The 16,607-nt window shown below is 36.7% G+C and overlaps 1 protein-coding gene and 1 long non-coding RNA gene across 2 annotated transcripts; one reads left to right on the forward strand and one right to left on the reverse strand.

The window, feature by feature from the left end:
- Positions 1–1,646: 1,646 nt before the first annotated feature.
- On the reverse strand, positions 1,647–14,331 carry LOC117599207 (uncharacterized). The gene is made up of 4 exons (XR_008304266.1): positions 14,288–14,331; positions 4,203–4,237; positions 3,012–3,140; positions 1,647–2,179 (listed from the first exon to the last, which is right to left on the reverse strand). It is a non-coding gene; the product is annotated as an uncharacterized LOC117599207 (long non-coding RNA).
- Positions 3,790–12,201, forward strand: LOC113530271 (ERBB receptor feedback inhibitor 1). Its single transcript, XM_026920105.3, has 4 exons — positions 3,790–3,948; positions 8,709–8,874; positions 9,183–9,256; positions 9,938–12,201. The coding sequence occupies exons 2-4, from the start codon at positions 8,828–8,830 to the stop codon at positions 10,903–10,905; spliced, it is 1,089 nt and encodes a 362-aa protein (XP_026775906.1). The 5' UTR covers positions 3,790–3,948; positions 8,709–8,827; the 3' UTR covers positions 10,906–12,201.
- Positions 14,332–16,607: the final 2,276 nt, after the last annotated feature.

The raw sequence follows: 16,607 nt of genomic DNA on the forward strand, positions 1-16,607 counted from the left end.
ATTATTTTAGCTGTGTTAAAAGATGTTGTTTACATGGGAATCAAATGATAACATAGTGTGTAGGATTGCAGCAACAGACAGACTGCAGCTTTTAGCTTCACAGAATAGCTGTCAAGCTTCAGGGTGAAATCAGTAACCTTACTGAAGGTAGACTTAGTATCTAAAAACAAACCTTCTCTTTTATAATAGGTTTAAAGGGAGGTTTCTAGTTATCTAAGCTTTTAAATCTTTTACACAGACTTTCTTATATAAAATATAATTGTGTATCACCTGTATAGAAATGAAAACCAAAATTATGTTTGCAAATTTAATGTCCAAGGAGATGAGTATAATGAGAGAACTATAGGCGGCCTGAAGCAGAACCTTGTAGGATATCAGATTTTTTAATATTAATTAATTAATTACTTACTTTTTGCCATTTTAGGATCTGCAGGTTGGTCAGATAAGTTCTAAACCGGGAAAGATATTGTCAGTTTAAACTTGTTACAAACTTGTCGCTTATAATATCAGGTCAATAGTGCTGATTATGTATTATGATGATTCAGAATTCCAGACATGCTTGTTATTCAAACTTGAAAAAGAACAGGGCATTTAAATAACAACTTTCTCCAAATTCTTTGATAGAAAAGGGTGTGTTAAAATAAATAAATAAATAAATAAATAAATAAATAAACAAGTATCTTTAAAAACTTAGGGACATGGCCCAAGGTGAATGATGAATTAATTCTGTTTAGTAAGCTCTCTCCAATCCCTGATAATAATTCCAGATGTGACACTTGTGTGTGTGTTTAGTTGCAGATCTCTCTTTGTCTGTGTGTGCGTTTTTAGTTGTGACTCTTATGATCTATGTCTTCACTTGGATAATAGCATCTTTGGATAATAGCATCTGGCAAATGTATAAACATAAATCTTAAATGAATATCATTACAGTAGATGTTATGATATTCTTTTGGTAACTATATGAACTGTATAGTGTTACTAAGTTACATAAAAACTATATTACATATGTGGAATCATTTGTACTCTTATACAGTTGTGCTGATATTTCCAGATTTGCCTTGAGGAGAAGAAGGATCTCTGGGCGCCTCAGAAGAAAGGAACAGCTTGAGTCATATGGTTTTTGTATTTGTTCAGAATTGTGTCATGAAATAGCAATCAAACGTAGAGTTTACTGCAAAAGTCATTTGTGGTTTTTCGGATGTTGCTCTACCACTACCTAGAATCACTCAATTCTGACCACAGACCGTGTCCATCCAAGAGAGGCTCAATATTTTAGATTTGATGTGTCATCTGCTGATTTTAATGTCGCCGTAACCACTGTTGGATGGTAAATATTCCTGACATTCCTGCCTTTGCAGAAAGCAGGACACATCTAAAAGAAACCCACAGCGCTAATATTAATGTTACAGTTAATTTGCTTTTGTCATTGAGATATTAATTGCATTCCTTATGCAAGAATTAGCAGAAGAAAGCCACTCCTTCTCTAACCTGAAATATGTCAAATTTATTTATTTTTTTTTCCCATGATGAATGCCTAATATTGTGTCTTTGACAGCAATTCAAGAAGGTTGTTGATATATGATTCATGGCACTAGCAGCTGTGTGTGGGACTGAGGCCCATGGACAGGAAATGAGTTGACCCTCCAAATGGGAGTTTGGCCCACCACAGCATAACCCCCACAGCTCCCAGGCTTGCTGAACTATTGTCCCTGTCCTCAGGGACAAGAAGCAACAAATCATGGAGCTTAGAAGGAAATATTTACGCTTGTTGACTACGAGATATACTTTCATCTTTCAGGCACACATTATGCCACTTTCTGTTTACTATTACTTTTGATTTTTCATATAACATTCAAATATATATCTGTGTGTGAGATCTGGTTGAACTTATCTTAAGAATAATGAATACTATGTCTCTTTACCAACGTTTACCAATTTATTTGTGTGATCTCTTCTTGAACTTTGAACACTGAGTGTTTCAATATTGACAATTACACTGTACAGTGTTTTAGGACCATCTTATGTTTCATTACTGTTTTTATATGCTCACACACAAGGACTTTGGTCACCGCTTACATAGATTGACACTTCGAGCTTAGTGTTCTCAGTGGTTTTGCTTTCAGTGTCTCTGCTGTAATGAGAAGCCCAGTCGTTGGAACACAACCAGCTTGTGACCAGGCTGAAAAATAAAACATACACTGCGTCAACAGGACATGAATTGCAGATTCTGCGAAAGCACGTAATCTTCCACAGAGCTGCCCCTCACTCCCGCCTTCCTACGCCCACATGCAGTGACAAAACCGCTCAACTCAACATTCTCCTGCTATGCACAACTGCTGAAAAGGATTGATTAAAGCAATAATTAGAATCGCAGAAAATGCACCAAAAGCAACTTAGGACCTATTTTAAGTTTACTAACCGAGGGGAAAATATATATTATGTACTTGTGGATATGTTGTTGTTTCAAAAGCCTTTGTTGTTGCCTGAAAATTACAGTAATTCAGGACTGGTGCTTTAGAGCTTTTGTGCAGACACTTGTGTTGACGCCTGTGAGATGATTTTCTGACATATCATTAAAAGAATACTATGTACCAAAAGAAAAGGAATGATATACTGCAGTTTCAGTTCACTAAAATGGTTTAGCAGACATATAGTCTCCTTTAGGCACATTTCAACAAAAACTCTGATTCAAATATTCTAAAACTATAGAGCAACTCTGCCTATATTGCTGTTGACATGTTTGTCTTTACCAAATTGTCCGCTTTAGCTATATAAAGATGATCTCTAGTCAAGAACTTAATTGCCAGTTGTAATAAGTAATAAATTAGCAACAGTAAGGAATAAATAGTTTTATTACTTACTGTAATAACACTATTTATTACTTACTGTTGCTTATTTATTACTTATTATTACAACTAGCAACAGTAAGTAATAAATAGTTTTATGTGACAATCAGTGATAAAAGCATATTTCTTCCACGTGCCACATTTAAGGCATGGTATTAATATCACCTCACGGGTGTCGCACTGTTCCGGGGACCCGGGTTCTATCCTGTGCGCAGGTGACTGTCTGTGTCACTGTCACTGTCGCTTGTTCTCCCCATGTCTGCATGGATGTCCTCTGGGTTCTCAGGTTTCCTCCTACCTCACAAAAACATGCTAGTAGGTGGACTGGCTACACTAAATTGCCCCTAGGCATGAATGTATGTGTACATGGTACATCTAGGGTGTATTCTCCTGCCTTGCAGCTAGTGTTCCCAGGATAGGCTGACTAGAATAATGGATGAATGAACATACAGTAGTTTACGGCGCCCCTAAGGGGACATGCTGATGGAAAAAAAATATGAGAATGGAGGAAAATTTATATTTCAATGCTTTTGTGTTCGCTCGCAAAGGTTTTGCGTTCCCCAAGAAACATTGCGTTCGCTTGCAAAACTTTTTGCGTTCCACCTGAGAAACTTTGCGTTCTCTCACAATTTTTTGCATTCTCTCGTAACCACAAATATCTTTGCGAAAGAACACAAAAGTTTTGCTAGCGAATGCAAAGTTTCTAAGGGGAACACAAAAGCATTGAAATATAAATATTCCTCCCATCTCATTTTTTTCCCCATCACCATGTCCCCTTAGGGGCTCCGTAGTAGTTGTACATTTTTTTTGGCGTCCCTCTATGAAGACTAACAAGTGACGTTTTACGTTATTAAACATCCTGCGCCTTTAAGAGGGGCGGGGCTACGAGTGAGGCGTCACCAATCCATATAAATTGTTCCCACTGTTCGCTTTCAGTTGATTTGTAGAGCTTTGAATGTGTGTTGGTTTTGTTTCCGCGAGATTTTATTATCGCGTACTAATAATTTCACTGATATCACAGTTGGAAATTCTGAAAACGACCAGCTTGCTGTAAACGCGGGATTTCAGAGAGCAACACAACGGAAGAAGTAATTAACCTGAGGTAATGCTGAAAGAGTTGTTTATCACGTCGTTTTTATGGGAGAAGACTGAGATTTAAAGCGCGTTAGCATAGCAGAATGTCGAGAACTGACACGAAAACGACATACAGAGTCATTTTAAACTCTTAACTCGGAGTCCTGACTCTTTTTCCTGACTTTTTCCTTGTGCTGGGAGAGGAGTGTAGGCTGTGAATGTGTGTGTGTGTGTGAGAGAGAGAGAGAGAGAGAGAGAGAGAGAGAGAGAGATGAGTCGCACCTGAGTCACAGCTGGATCCTGGGAGCTGTCAGGTACTGTGGGCGGAATTGAGAGAATATAAACCACTAAAATAGATCTAGGGTTTTTTTTCCTTTTAATAACAGTTGTAAATTGTTACTGAATCATAAAGTATAAAAAAAGAGCCAGGGGAAATAGAGTGAAAGGCTCAACAGCATGTGATGCTGGCTGACAAACCCTTGGCTTTACTGTCAGTTTTTCTAATAAACTTCATATTTCAAACTGAAAAGAAAGAATTCAGGTAGCAGTAGACATTTAAGTCTGACAGAGTAGATCTTCATGTCTATTTATGAATTGAAACTCTAACTGAAAACTTAATTTTAACTCAAATGGAACTCAAATAACTTGGTACACATTGTACATTGTAAGTTCAGTGTGTAAGGAAAAGTGTGAAACTGTGAAAAATTACCAATATGATGTCACGTTAGCTCTATCTATCTATCTATCTATCTCTCTCTCTCTCTCTCTCTCTACATATATATATATATATATATATATATATATATATATATATATATATATGACAGTATTGTGGTATTTGGTGCAAATGGATATTTGGATATCAAAATAACTGCTCACAACTTTACATCTTTACATATTATGGCACATGACACTAATTGATGTACAGTTGAGTGCAAAAGTTTCGAACCCTTTCTCCAAAATGCCAAAACCAACAAGCCATTTAATGCGAGTTTGGTTTTGTAGATGTTCCTTAGCTCAAGCAACCAGAATAACCAGAGTGGAATTAAGAGCTAGGCAATTAAGCAATAGTTAACCAATTAAACAAATCATATTTCAAAGTGTAATATAAAAAAATGGTATGTTTATTTATTTATTTATTTATTTTCAGGTTTCTGGCTGTTTGTTTTTAGGAATGCCTCTGGTTATCTTTCTTCCATGCTTTGGCAGAGGTTTTGTGTTTTATGTATTCCATATCTGAATTTTTAGTTTTATTAATGGTGTCTGTAAACACTTTTATCTTTTTTTTTTTTTTTTTAAATCCAGCTCTGATATTTTCTGTTTTAGGCCTAGTGAATGCCATTTTCCTGATTTCCACTGAGTCTTAATTTGACAGCAAACTGCTTGAGATTTTGAGCCTATTTGAATTTTATGCCTTAACAAAAAAAAAAAAAAAAAAAATGTTTAATGTTATTAGACACCTTATCAAGGCCAGTTTAAAGAAGTTATGTAGACCATGTCAAATGGGATGCAAATGTTTGAGCTTGCTAGTACAGTTAACTGTTGATTAGGACTCAGGAAACTACCATTAAATAAAGATACAATTCAGTTTTGTGGAAAAACTATAAAAAGAAAATCTACAAAACTATAAACTATAAAAAAATGAATCCAGAACCCAAGAGGGACGCAAACTTTCGCACTCACGTGTAACTCTGCAGCGTCAATTGTGACACTCATGGCATATGGCTTTTGTAAAATCCCAAACAATTTAAAAAGCCTATAAAAAGAAAATATAATTTCTCACTATTGTCAGAAATTTTGTTTGACCCTGACGATAATGACTCCAGTCAATTTGTTATTCCTTTTCAGTGATTTTAATGTAATAATTCAAAATTTTATTGTGTTCTGTGTGAAGATTAATTTTAGAAAAGCATTTCCATCAGTACTACATGTTTTGTGTTCGTGATGATGAGAATGCTTTTGTATTTAAATCAAGAAGGATTTCATGCATGATGTCAGGCATCTGCTCAGCACACAGACGTGAGGTGTGAATGCTCTAACACACGTCCTTTATCACAGCCATTTCATAGTAAAACAAACACTTGGGCTTAGGTCGGTTTGACTCACCTCTATGACACAACACAGGCATCAGAACATTTCACAATAACACATTCACTTATGTTAAGAATGAAAAAGGTGCTTGATTGTATTTTACTGTCAGTCATAAACTCAGTCATGCATTATATTTTTTAGGATACTTTAAAGTGACTATATGACTCATTTTATGACTATATGACTCTGTGTTTCATGAGCGCAGAGCTAAAGTTAGAGACCTTAATGTATTTGAATATATCACTGTGAAATCCTGATATTTTAGGGCCAACTGGTATATTGGTTGGCAGATAAAATTAACTGATATTAAGGTTTTACAGAAGTCTTGGAAACAGTATGCAGTTGTGCCACTTAGGAACCAACAAACCATGTGCATTTGCTCTTCAATATGTACATTCCTTATGCGACTCTGAGAAATTGACATTCATACTGTATGATCAAATATCAGTCATATCAGTAAAACCCTGTTTAACTATAATTACTGGTGCTGCATAATTTTTGAGCATGTAAAATATTGGTATTGGGATATTATGGAACTTTAAAGGAAAACTCCAGCTTGAAACACATTAAATATGATTATATTGATATATAATGTGCTTAGCAATTCTGGTGCTAATTTGTTGATTGAGGCTATATTTTCGTTGTTCCCGTGAGAAGTTTGAGGTTGTGTGCCATGCTAATATCACAGGGGGACATTTCTAGTGCGGTTACAATGGTGTTTAAAATGAGCAAAATATTAAACAATCTCAAACATAAGGGACACTGGTCAGGTTAGCTCCTAAAACAAAAGAGCAAGATCTGCTCTTCTCACTCACCAGGTTCCAGTGACATTTATTGTCATATTAATGAGAAATCAAACATAAAAGTAGTGGAGCCAAGAAACACTGGCCTCAAGGTTTCAGAACATAATGCAGCCAGATGACACAAATGCGCTGATTTACGGCAGAAGCTCGGTGAGTTAGCGATCTACAAGGTGACCAGCGTGACAGCGCTGATGGAAGACAGTGGTATTAGCATGAAAGTTGAAGCTTTGGAAGCTTTCCTTTGGAAGGAAATTTAAACCCCAAAAAAGTCAACTCAGAATTTAAATATAAAATAAACATTCTGCACTACTAAAGATCACATATTAATTATAAATATTGACATGCAAGGCATTCAGGGTTGAACTCCTTAAAACTAGTATCTGTGATACATTTTATCACAGTAAGGCCCTATACCCGATACATGCCCATGTTGTGTCATAGTGTCGAGTCACACGGCCTTGCCCAGTGTTTGTTTTAGTATGGGACGGCTATGATAATGGACGTGTGTTAGTGCATTCATACGTCGCTCCTGACTGTTGCATAGAAACCTGACCTCATACACGAATCCATCCTGGTCTCCATCATGAACACACAAAGCACTATTCAGGCACTAAAGCAGCTCCATTTATGTACATGCGTGGTAGGAGAATTAATGATCGGAGCCTCAGCCTTTCCCAGTTCAGCCTGAAGCAAAGCATGTGATAAGTTGCACAACATGGCCTACCTGGTATTCCATTGATTTTATGTAGCATTTCACTTGAGAATGCCAGCACTGCTTTTCCTGAATGGGTTAGTTTTTTTTATACAGACAAGTTATTGTGTTTTAAAGCAGTTATGTCATGAAGCCTTGGCTGACTGAGGTGTTTGGTATTCCTATAGGCATAAATGAAGCTGTGTATGACTCTTTTGTTTTTTTGTAAGAAAATTCATTCCTTTAGTAACAGTGACAGGATTTGGATAATTAGAAGAACAACTAAAAAGTTGTATTGGTTAAAAAAAAAGTATGTCATCTGAAACACTGATCTTAATATTGGTTATAATATATTTATATTAACATTAGTTCCATTTGATTTTGATTTCCATTTCATATGAACCTAATCTTTTGAACAGAGAGATTTTTACAACCATTTTATGTCATATTTAGTTTATTTAGTATACAACATTTTTTTTGTTCATTTTTGTACATCTTCTTAATTGTGCATTATTGGAGGGAAGAGATACAAAATTTAAGGACTAACAATGTCATATTTTGCTACAAGCAAAGTTCTCACAGTCTTATGAAGCAATGTGGTCTTTCTTAAAATATATATACATTCAATTCATCAAGATTAATAGATTATCTAGATATAGGTAGTGTTTTGACTATTTGTGTTTCTTGTATCTTTGCATTACATTTATCTTGTATTTCATGATTTTTGAAGCATTCTTACAGTTTTGAAAGGTGCTTTTCTTCTTTTTCTTCTTCTTCTTCTTCGTCTTCGTAGTAGTAGTAGTAGTAGTAGTAGCAGTAGCAGCAGTAGTAGTAGTAATAGTAGTAGTAGTAGTAGTCGTAATAGTAGTAGTATTAGAGACCACCATGCATTCTTTCCCAGACTGAGGGAATGTAGGATTTCAGTCTGCAGAGCTGATTAAGGCAGGGAGCTGCTCTGTAATTAAAGGAAAACTCTAGCTGCTGGGGCACTGAAGGAGGGAGGAGAGAGGCTTCAGAGGCCATTCCTACTGGTGAAGTGGGTGGTGAAAAATGACCACACTTCAAACAAGCATTCCTCAGTCTGATGTACATAAAAGGAGCTACAAATTAAAGCATTAATAGCATCCTCAACAATGAACACTTTGAACATGCTCTGGCGTATGAAAAGAAATTCTATAACTTTTCAATTTCTTATGCTTTCAGAGCACAGAATCAGATGGTCTCTTGGTTTGCATGGAACATGGAGGCTGATGGATTATGAAGTCTCCAAGGCTGAGATAATGTGAAATATCTCTTCAGTTTCTTTTTTTTTTTTCCAAAGTATGGCTTCAACCCAACCATACTGGGACCAGTATGATGATATGAACAGGTGAGTGCCAACACAGGCACACAGTTTTACAACAAATAATCTTGTGTTATGTTAATCAAACTGCAGGTAATTAAAAAAAAAAAAGACCAAAAACCCAACAAACTATATAGAGGCTTTATTTCAATGGACTGTGCAGAGAAAATAGATTTTTTTTATTCTTCATTGAACTGTGGACATATTAGCAAGTCAGTGGACTTTCCAGCCATTAAAGGCATGATTATGATGTGTTTGCGTAGTTTTGTTGTATTGCAAAATGTACTGTCTTGGCCAGGTTGTACTGAAGGACTCATCTCCCATCTGTGTTACAGCATGTACTTTTCTTTCGGAGCTGACTACACAGTGAAAACACATCAGCAAGGCTTGACCTCTGTGGGCTTTGAAAGTAAGTGAATGACTCTAAAATGTACCAGAAGGAGGGAGGGAAAGAGTGTATCACACAGTCTGGTCACTGTGTGTTCTCTGCCTCAGAGGCATATGTTTTTCAGGAAATTTAGAAGGTTATGGGAAGCCGTTACCTTCATGGCTGATAAGCACTTTCTTATCTTATAATGATGCTGCATTTTTTTTCTCCCATTAAGATTAAAGCTTTTATAAGATGCACAGAAAGATGTAAAAGTTTGAGACCACTAGTATGATTTTTTTTGTTTCATCAGTTATTACAAAGTATTACTAGCTTGTAAATTGTTTCTCAAACAAGACACCATTTTCACTGATGTAATAAAACGCATAAGTATGAATTTATTGTACTTTTTTTTAAAAAAAAGTATAAAAACGATTTTTTATAATGTAAATGAAGCAAGTGCTGATTGCAGCAGTTTTAAAGTACCAAAGAGATTTATGTGAATTCTTAAATGACTAAATAACCTATATTTAATTACACTTATCCACTAAGTAAAGCTGTCTGTCATCTACTGTCAATTACTGAAGAAGGAAAGTTATTGCCGGTTGTTTTTAGACTTTTGAGCTCTCTTATCTTACAATATATATTTGCCTGTTGTAAATGTAACTTGTATGAGCCACATGTGATTCCAAAAGCATGCACTTTTTTCCCACTATCTTCCAGGGAAGATGTTTGGCTCAAGTTTCTCCCACAACTCTAGCCACCACTGTCAGCCTTTAAAGCCTGCTGATCCTGCACAGCTACTCCTCTCCTCCCTGCACAGCTCGCCTGAAGGAGACCAGGTCGTTCCCTCCTTCCAGAAACTCTCTGTCTATGAACAAGCGCCCCCATATTCTCCTAGGAGAAGCTCTAAACCTCTTCCTCCTCTCCCGGACATGGGGGATATGTCTTCTGATGAAGCAGCAGACAGCGAAGTGGAGTTCTTCTCCAGCACCAGCGAGAGCCAGCTACTGATACCAGAATGTGCCTCTAAAACATCAGCCTTCCAATACAGAGCGCAGAATAGGCGGAGTTTCCGGGGTTGCGGGCAGATCAACTATGCGTACTGTGATGCTATGCAGGCTATGCAGGAGAATATGATTGGACAGAAATGTGAGAGGGAACAAGTGGTGCTTAGAGATAGGGACAGCCTTAAACAAGAAAAGCCCCAGCGCAGGCTGCGCCGCTCCAACTCGGGACCTGCGGCGTCTTTTAAACCTACTAACCTCCGAAATATCCACACACAGGAGAAGCCTGAGGTCCCTCCTCGCGCTCCTATTCCGTCCCGTCCTCAAAAGAGTGCCGACCATCAAGGTACTGAAGAGCCTCCCGAGATCCCACCCAGACGGCCAATATACTACGTGGCCCCACGCACTCCTAGTCCTAAAAGCCTCCCCATTTACGTCAATGGAGTGATGCCTCCTACACAAAGCTTCGCCCCCAATCCCAAGTACGTGAGTAAAACCCAGGGCAAGCCAAAGTGTGAAGGATTGCCTGCTTCACATACACCATGTATACTGCCCATCATGGAAGATGGAAAGAAGGCCAGTGCTACACATTACTTCCTTCTTCCACAGCGGCCAGGATACTTGGACAGATTTGAAAGATTTTTCAAAGAATCTGATTCCGAAGTTGTGCAAAGTGGATGTTAAGTATAAGCAGGGTTGTTAGGCTAACTACAAATGTACTTACTTACAGTATTCAGGTGCTTATTGATTTACTCATTGCTACGCAGTCCCACCTCAACTTGAACCCAGAGTACTGATAAGAGGCCAGGTCATAAATGCTGGACATAGTGGAGCCGTTTTTTTTTTTTTGATCATGCATTGTCATTATGATTTACATGTTATTTTATTTCTCCTGCTTTGAGTATTCCTTTTTGAAACGTTTAACATCTTTGTTTTTTGATGGTTTACATGTAACACTGGTTAGTATAAGCTGGTCTTATACTGTATGTTGGGGAAGGACTGGATTCCAGCACATTCTGGTGATTTTTTTTTTTTTTTTTTTTTGCTCAAAGGCATGTAATTCACCACTTAATTACTAGCTTCAGTTTGAGCAAAGAAATTACCAAACTGCGCTGGAGTGAAGTTGAGCAGCCCTGATCACATCCCTGTCATATCATTATCCCTGAGCTGAACGCATTTTAAGTGCCATTTTTATCATTCTGCACTGCATGTGTTATATCCCCAGTTGTTTGTGTTGCTGATGGATTATCTAGTATTTGCACTCATCAGCTGATGGCTAATGTTTCTGTTCCACAGTATGTTCAGTGGGACCTTATTTTTACATAAACAATTGTTCAAGGAAACGTAAAACCAGTTTATTAATGAAATGACTCAACTTATTACTAAACAGAATGCCTCTGAAATATTGAGCTAATTTTTGGATTGATGTCCTTTTAACAAAAAGCATATTTAGTTGCTTGCAATTACAGTTAGAAATTCTGATTATGCTAAAAGAAATAATTACAAAATATCTGAATCATTACTTTTCTTTGTTTGTGCAGCTAAGCAATGATGGTTAAACTCTTAAAGTGTGTTGGCTTCAACCTGCCTGTTTGAGCCAAATGAGAAAAGGTCAATGTTCTGTATTACTCTGACACAACGTGTACTTTAACACGTACATGTCATGTTTTTATCCACCCATCTACTGTTGCTTTTTTCTTAGTTCATTCTCAAATAAGTCAGTCATGTGCCACCACATCTGTTTACATGATTTTTTTTTTTTTTTTGGAATCTGTCCGTTTTTGCCATCTTCCTCATAACAGAAGGTGAAAATTATTTATCCATGGCTTATTTATTCACATATGAAGGCTCGTGATCATTAACTGTTATTGCTGTTGTTGCACTGCATTGCACTTGTCTTTACGTGCAGTATTTGTAGTTTTTCACATTACATCTGTGATCTATTTAAAGAAATAAAGTGACTTATTTATCAGTAAATGAGACCCAGCTATGCTGTCTCATGTATTATTTACATTCTTTTCACTTTCACTATGTTTGAGAGAGTGATGGAGTGTTTGGTTCATCTAATAGAGCTGCTTTTCTGTTCTGTTCAGGTCTAAATTACCCATTTTGAAGTCTTAGTAAAAGTAAAGCAAGATTATATCACACAATTTACACACACACACACATACACACACACACACAAAGCACAGAACCCCTTAAGGAACCCTTGAAGAACCCTTTTCCCATTTCTAAGAGTGTAGTGAACAGAACATAGTAATATATAATTATATTCTATACTATAATGATAACCTGAATGATTTTCTATCCTGTAATGACACATTACAGTAGCCATTTTGCTGTTCAAAATGTAGCGTGTTGGAGAACAGTGCAGAAACATTACAGCTACTTACTATCCAAATATTTGTAGACTGCTTCCTGAATCCTTGTTTTTGTCAATTTTAAACGTCCACAGAGACATGTTGTGCTTTTGACCTTTTGTGTTAAGTTCATGGAAGAGTTCTCACAATACCTTATCGGTTTATAGGATGTATTTAGAGGTCATATCCGCTGTTACCAATGCAGTGTAGTGTTATCTCTCTGTTGTTTGCTCTGAGCAGTCATAATGAACAGATTGTTAAACTCCTGGCTCTTGCTTGACTCACTTCCTCTGACTTCCAGCACACCAAAGTGACAAATGTCACAAAGATGTGGTGTCTTTCACACACGCTGAACTCATTTCAGTCCCATCGATCTAATCCATATGTTTATCCATTAGCCAGTTTGGATGGCCAGTTCTAAACAATGTCCAGCTATGAGCCACTAACCTGTCCGAAAAACAAAGGCTAAAGGGACTACAGATCTCTCTTCTTTTGGAAATATCCCTTTTTTGTTAAAACCAGAAAAGTAGTAACTGTATAATAACTAGTTTTTTTATGTAGTTCATATTAATATAACCACATTAAGTATTATGTTTTGGTATAGCATTATATCTGTTTATAGTATTAACATTTTAAAGAGGACATTACATACTACACTGGAAGTATTAGATACCTTGCTAAAAAAAAAAAAAAAAAAAAAAAAAAACAAGCCTAAGATGGTTAGGCTGGTTTGAGTGGTCTCCCCCCTGGACTATCTGGTGTTAGGCTGGTCAACTAGAACCAGTTTGATCAACCGGGCTGATCCTCCTGACCAGCTAGAATCAGTTTGACCAACTGGGCTGATCCTCCTGACCAGCTAAAACCAATCCGATCAGCTAGAACCAGTATGATCAACCGGGCTGATCCTCCTGACCAGCTAGAACCAGTCCGATCAGCTAGAACCAGTTTGACCGACCAGGCTGGTCATCTTGACCAGCTAGAACCAGTCTGAGCAGCTAGAACCAGCTATATAACCATCATAACCAGCCAGCCTGGTCATCCTTACCAGCTAGAACCAGCTATATAACCATCATAACCAGCCAGCCTGGTCATCCTTACCAGCTAGAACCAGCTATATAACCATCATAACCAGCCAGCCTGGTCATCCTTACCAGCTAGAACCAGCCTGGCTGGTCAACCTGTCCAGACAACTGGACCGACCAACAAGGATGGTCAACCTGACTGGCTAGAACCAGGCTGAATGTGTCTAAAACCCCTTTAAACCAGACCAGCCTGACCAGCTAAAACCAGCTTACTAGCTCGGGCCGTTTTTTCCAGCAAGGTATTTAGTGAGGAATATGCATATTGAAACAAAACAAAATCTACAAATTGCCTTGTATCTGATTTGAGCTTGGTATATTTCCTTATAAATATTACTTTACTTTTACTATTACTTCAGGTGTAAGAGGAAATGACGTTATGGCATGATGACATGACATGATGTTATCTTTAGCAGCATGCCATGACGTTAGTGGAACTTTTTCACGTTTCCTTATCGTGTTACATGCTAGCATGTCGAAACTCCTGTGTTTCACTGCTGAGCCTTTAACACTGCTACACTGGTACAAAATCAGTGCTGTGCTTTTTTAAACAAGCAGATCAATTTTTTAAATTGTGTCCATTTTTTAAAATGTGTTTAAATGAAAACAAAAACTTTCGATTTTTACCTTTTGTTTTGGTTTGGTTCTTTAACGCCTCCATTACTGTCCACTAGGTGGCACTACAGGCTTAAAATACTGTTGTAGGGCTTTAAGACAAGTTAATTGGAGATTGTGTGAGTGGTCAGCTTTTCTTTGACTGTTCCCCCTGTTCAGCCTGTGATTTTAGTGTCTTTTCAGTGTGACCTTTTTTTAATGTTTATTTATTTTATACTGCCAGGTGTTTATTTACCATTACTGTAATTTTCTTCCTTCTTTTTTGTGGTAAATAGTGCGTTTATTGTGCACTGTTAAAGTCTTGGGAACTGTTAAGTCTTAGTCTTCCTTGTTGCTCTTGTGTTGTGGCTGTTGTGGCACACAATTTCCTTGGGGATCAGTAAAGTACCCTATTCTATTATTATTATTTTACCATTAGGCACCTCAAACTGTGCTAACAAAGTAAATATGTAGAACCTTGAAGGACCCATGTTTTCAGTATAAGTAGATTCAGTAGAAAGAGCTTTATTTTTTATGGTTTGTTCTTTATATAGATTTCTAGCACTGAGCTTTCAAAGAATTTAATAGGCATTACTTTGGCTTGAGTTTAGTTTGAATGAAGTATTTTCCTCCATATTTAATTCACTTACAGTTACATGCAAGTCATATTGGGTCTGAAACCTTCGCAGTCAGAAACTGTCCATCACCACTTAGATAAGAATAATTTTCCAGCTAAATACAATACCAGTTTAAATTTAAATCAGTTCTCAATCTCACAGTGCCTACAATACACTTTCAAGTGGTTTGTAGTCAGGGATCACTTTAGCTGTAAAATAAATTCCATGGACACCCATCAGCACAGATTTATTTGATGAACATTATTTAAATGTGTACAGATAATATTTTGTCTACTTATTAGAGCCATGGAGTGGTTTATTCCTGAACTTTCCATTGACAGAACACATTAGGTCCGGGGTGACATTATTTATAGGCTTGCTTGTTGTTTGAGTTATTAAATTAATATATTGGATTTAACCCATTCAATTCAAGTGAAGAAAATCAGGCTAATAACTGTTAGAACTCAATAACAAATACTTTGATAATGGTGAGTTGTGATTTGCCAAAAAATAACAATAATAAAAAAAAAAAAATTCATGGACCCTAGGCTATGTTTTGCTGACCCCACTTTGAGAACCACTGCCATATCAGACTTTTAAATATAATACAGACTGTCAGTAGAGGTCAGTCGAGATCTCTCAGGATGAACAGGGACTAAAGAGGCACCTGAACAACGCATGTGTTAATGCAGTTTCTCACGAACAATATCGGAAGAACAGGTAAAATAGAAAACCACTGGAAGTGATATTATATAATTATATATAAAAATCATACATGGAAATGTTATTCAACCAAGCAACATCATGCACATCACTTTTTTTTTATAATCAAATAGAAAAATATTCAGCAAATTACATTTAAAAAAAGGCCACCATAGTAAATTCGCCATGTTTACAATTATTTTAATACCACAAGGCTTTCTGGTTTAGATTATTGAATTGCCATTGGTTTACATACAAAGAATGAATTTGCAATATCTTGTTCCCTCAGAAATGACAAAAAAATCAAGTGGCGGCCCTGCAAACAATTTGCTCTATGAACAATTTCATTATGTTTATTCCACATCTGGTAGTAACAGAACACAGTCATGTGACAAAACCCAAAAATATAGAGCCAGAATAGTCTGACATGCATTGAAAGATTATTAGTTACGGTGTTGCACAACAAAGAAAACATTTTTATTATCTTGTTTTTAAGGAAAGATAGTTTTACATGCTCAACTTGTAAAACCTTACACATTGCACGTGGCCCTAAAACAAATATATATAATACATGCATTGTATTATAGTATTTTCTAATAATCCATTGTAAGATGTTTTGAGATGTTTTGGAATTTGAGCTAATGTTTGTGTTTCAGCATTTTACTATAACTGTTACGCTTCCAGAACAGAGGACAACTGCATGGTGAGTACTTAGATTTGACTCATGATTTGTGGATATCCTGTGTAAGGGTTGGTGACCTAGAAAACCCAAGGATTAAATAGATATTTGAGTTATTTAGATGGTCTTCAGTAGTTATTTTTGTGTCATGCTGACTTTTGTATTACTTGCATTGTCCAGCACTATAGTCATGAAGGCTAGTTAGCATTCAGTCTTCTATATATTCACATATAGCCTATTATATGTATCCTTTATTTGTTTTTGGTTGACTGAAAAGTGTAAGAATATTAGCGAAGGGGCAGATGTCACAGTTAAGGAGAGCTTCAAGTTCTCCTCTTGTGCTAGGTTTTCAGAT

The sequence above is a fragment of the Pangasianodon hypophthalmus genome, chromosome 16 (assembly GCF_027358585.1).
Source record: "Pangasianodon hypophthalmus isolate fPanHyp1 chromosome 16, fPanHyp1.pri, whole genome shotgun sequence".
Taxonomy (NCBI): domain Eukaryota; kingdom Metazoa; phylum Chordata; class Actinopteri; order Siluriformes; family Pangasiidae; genus Pangasianodon; species Pangasianodon hypophthalmus.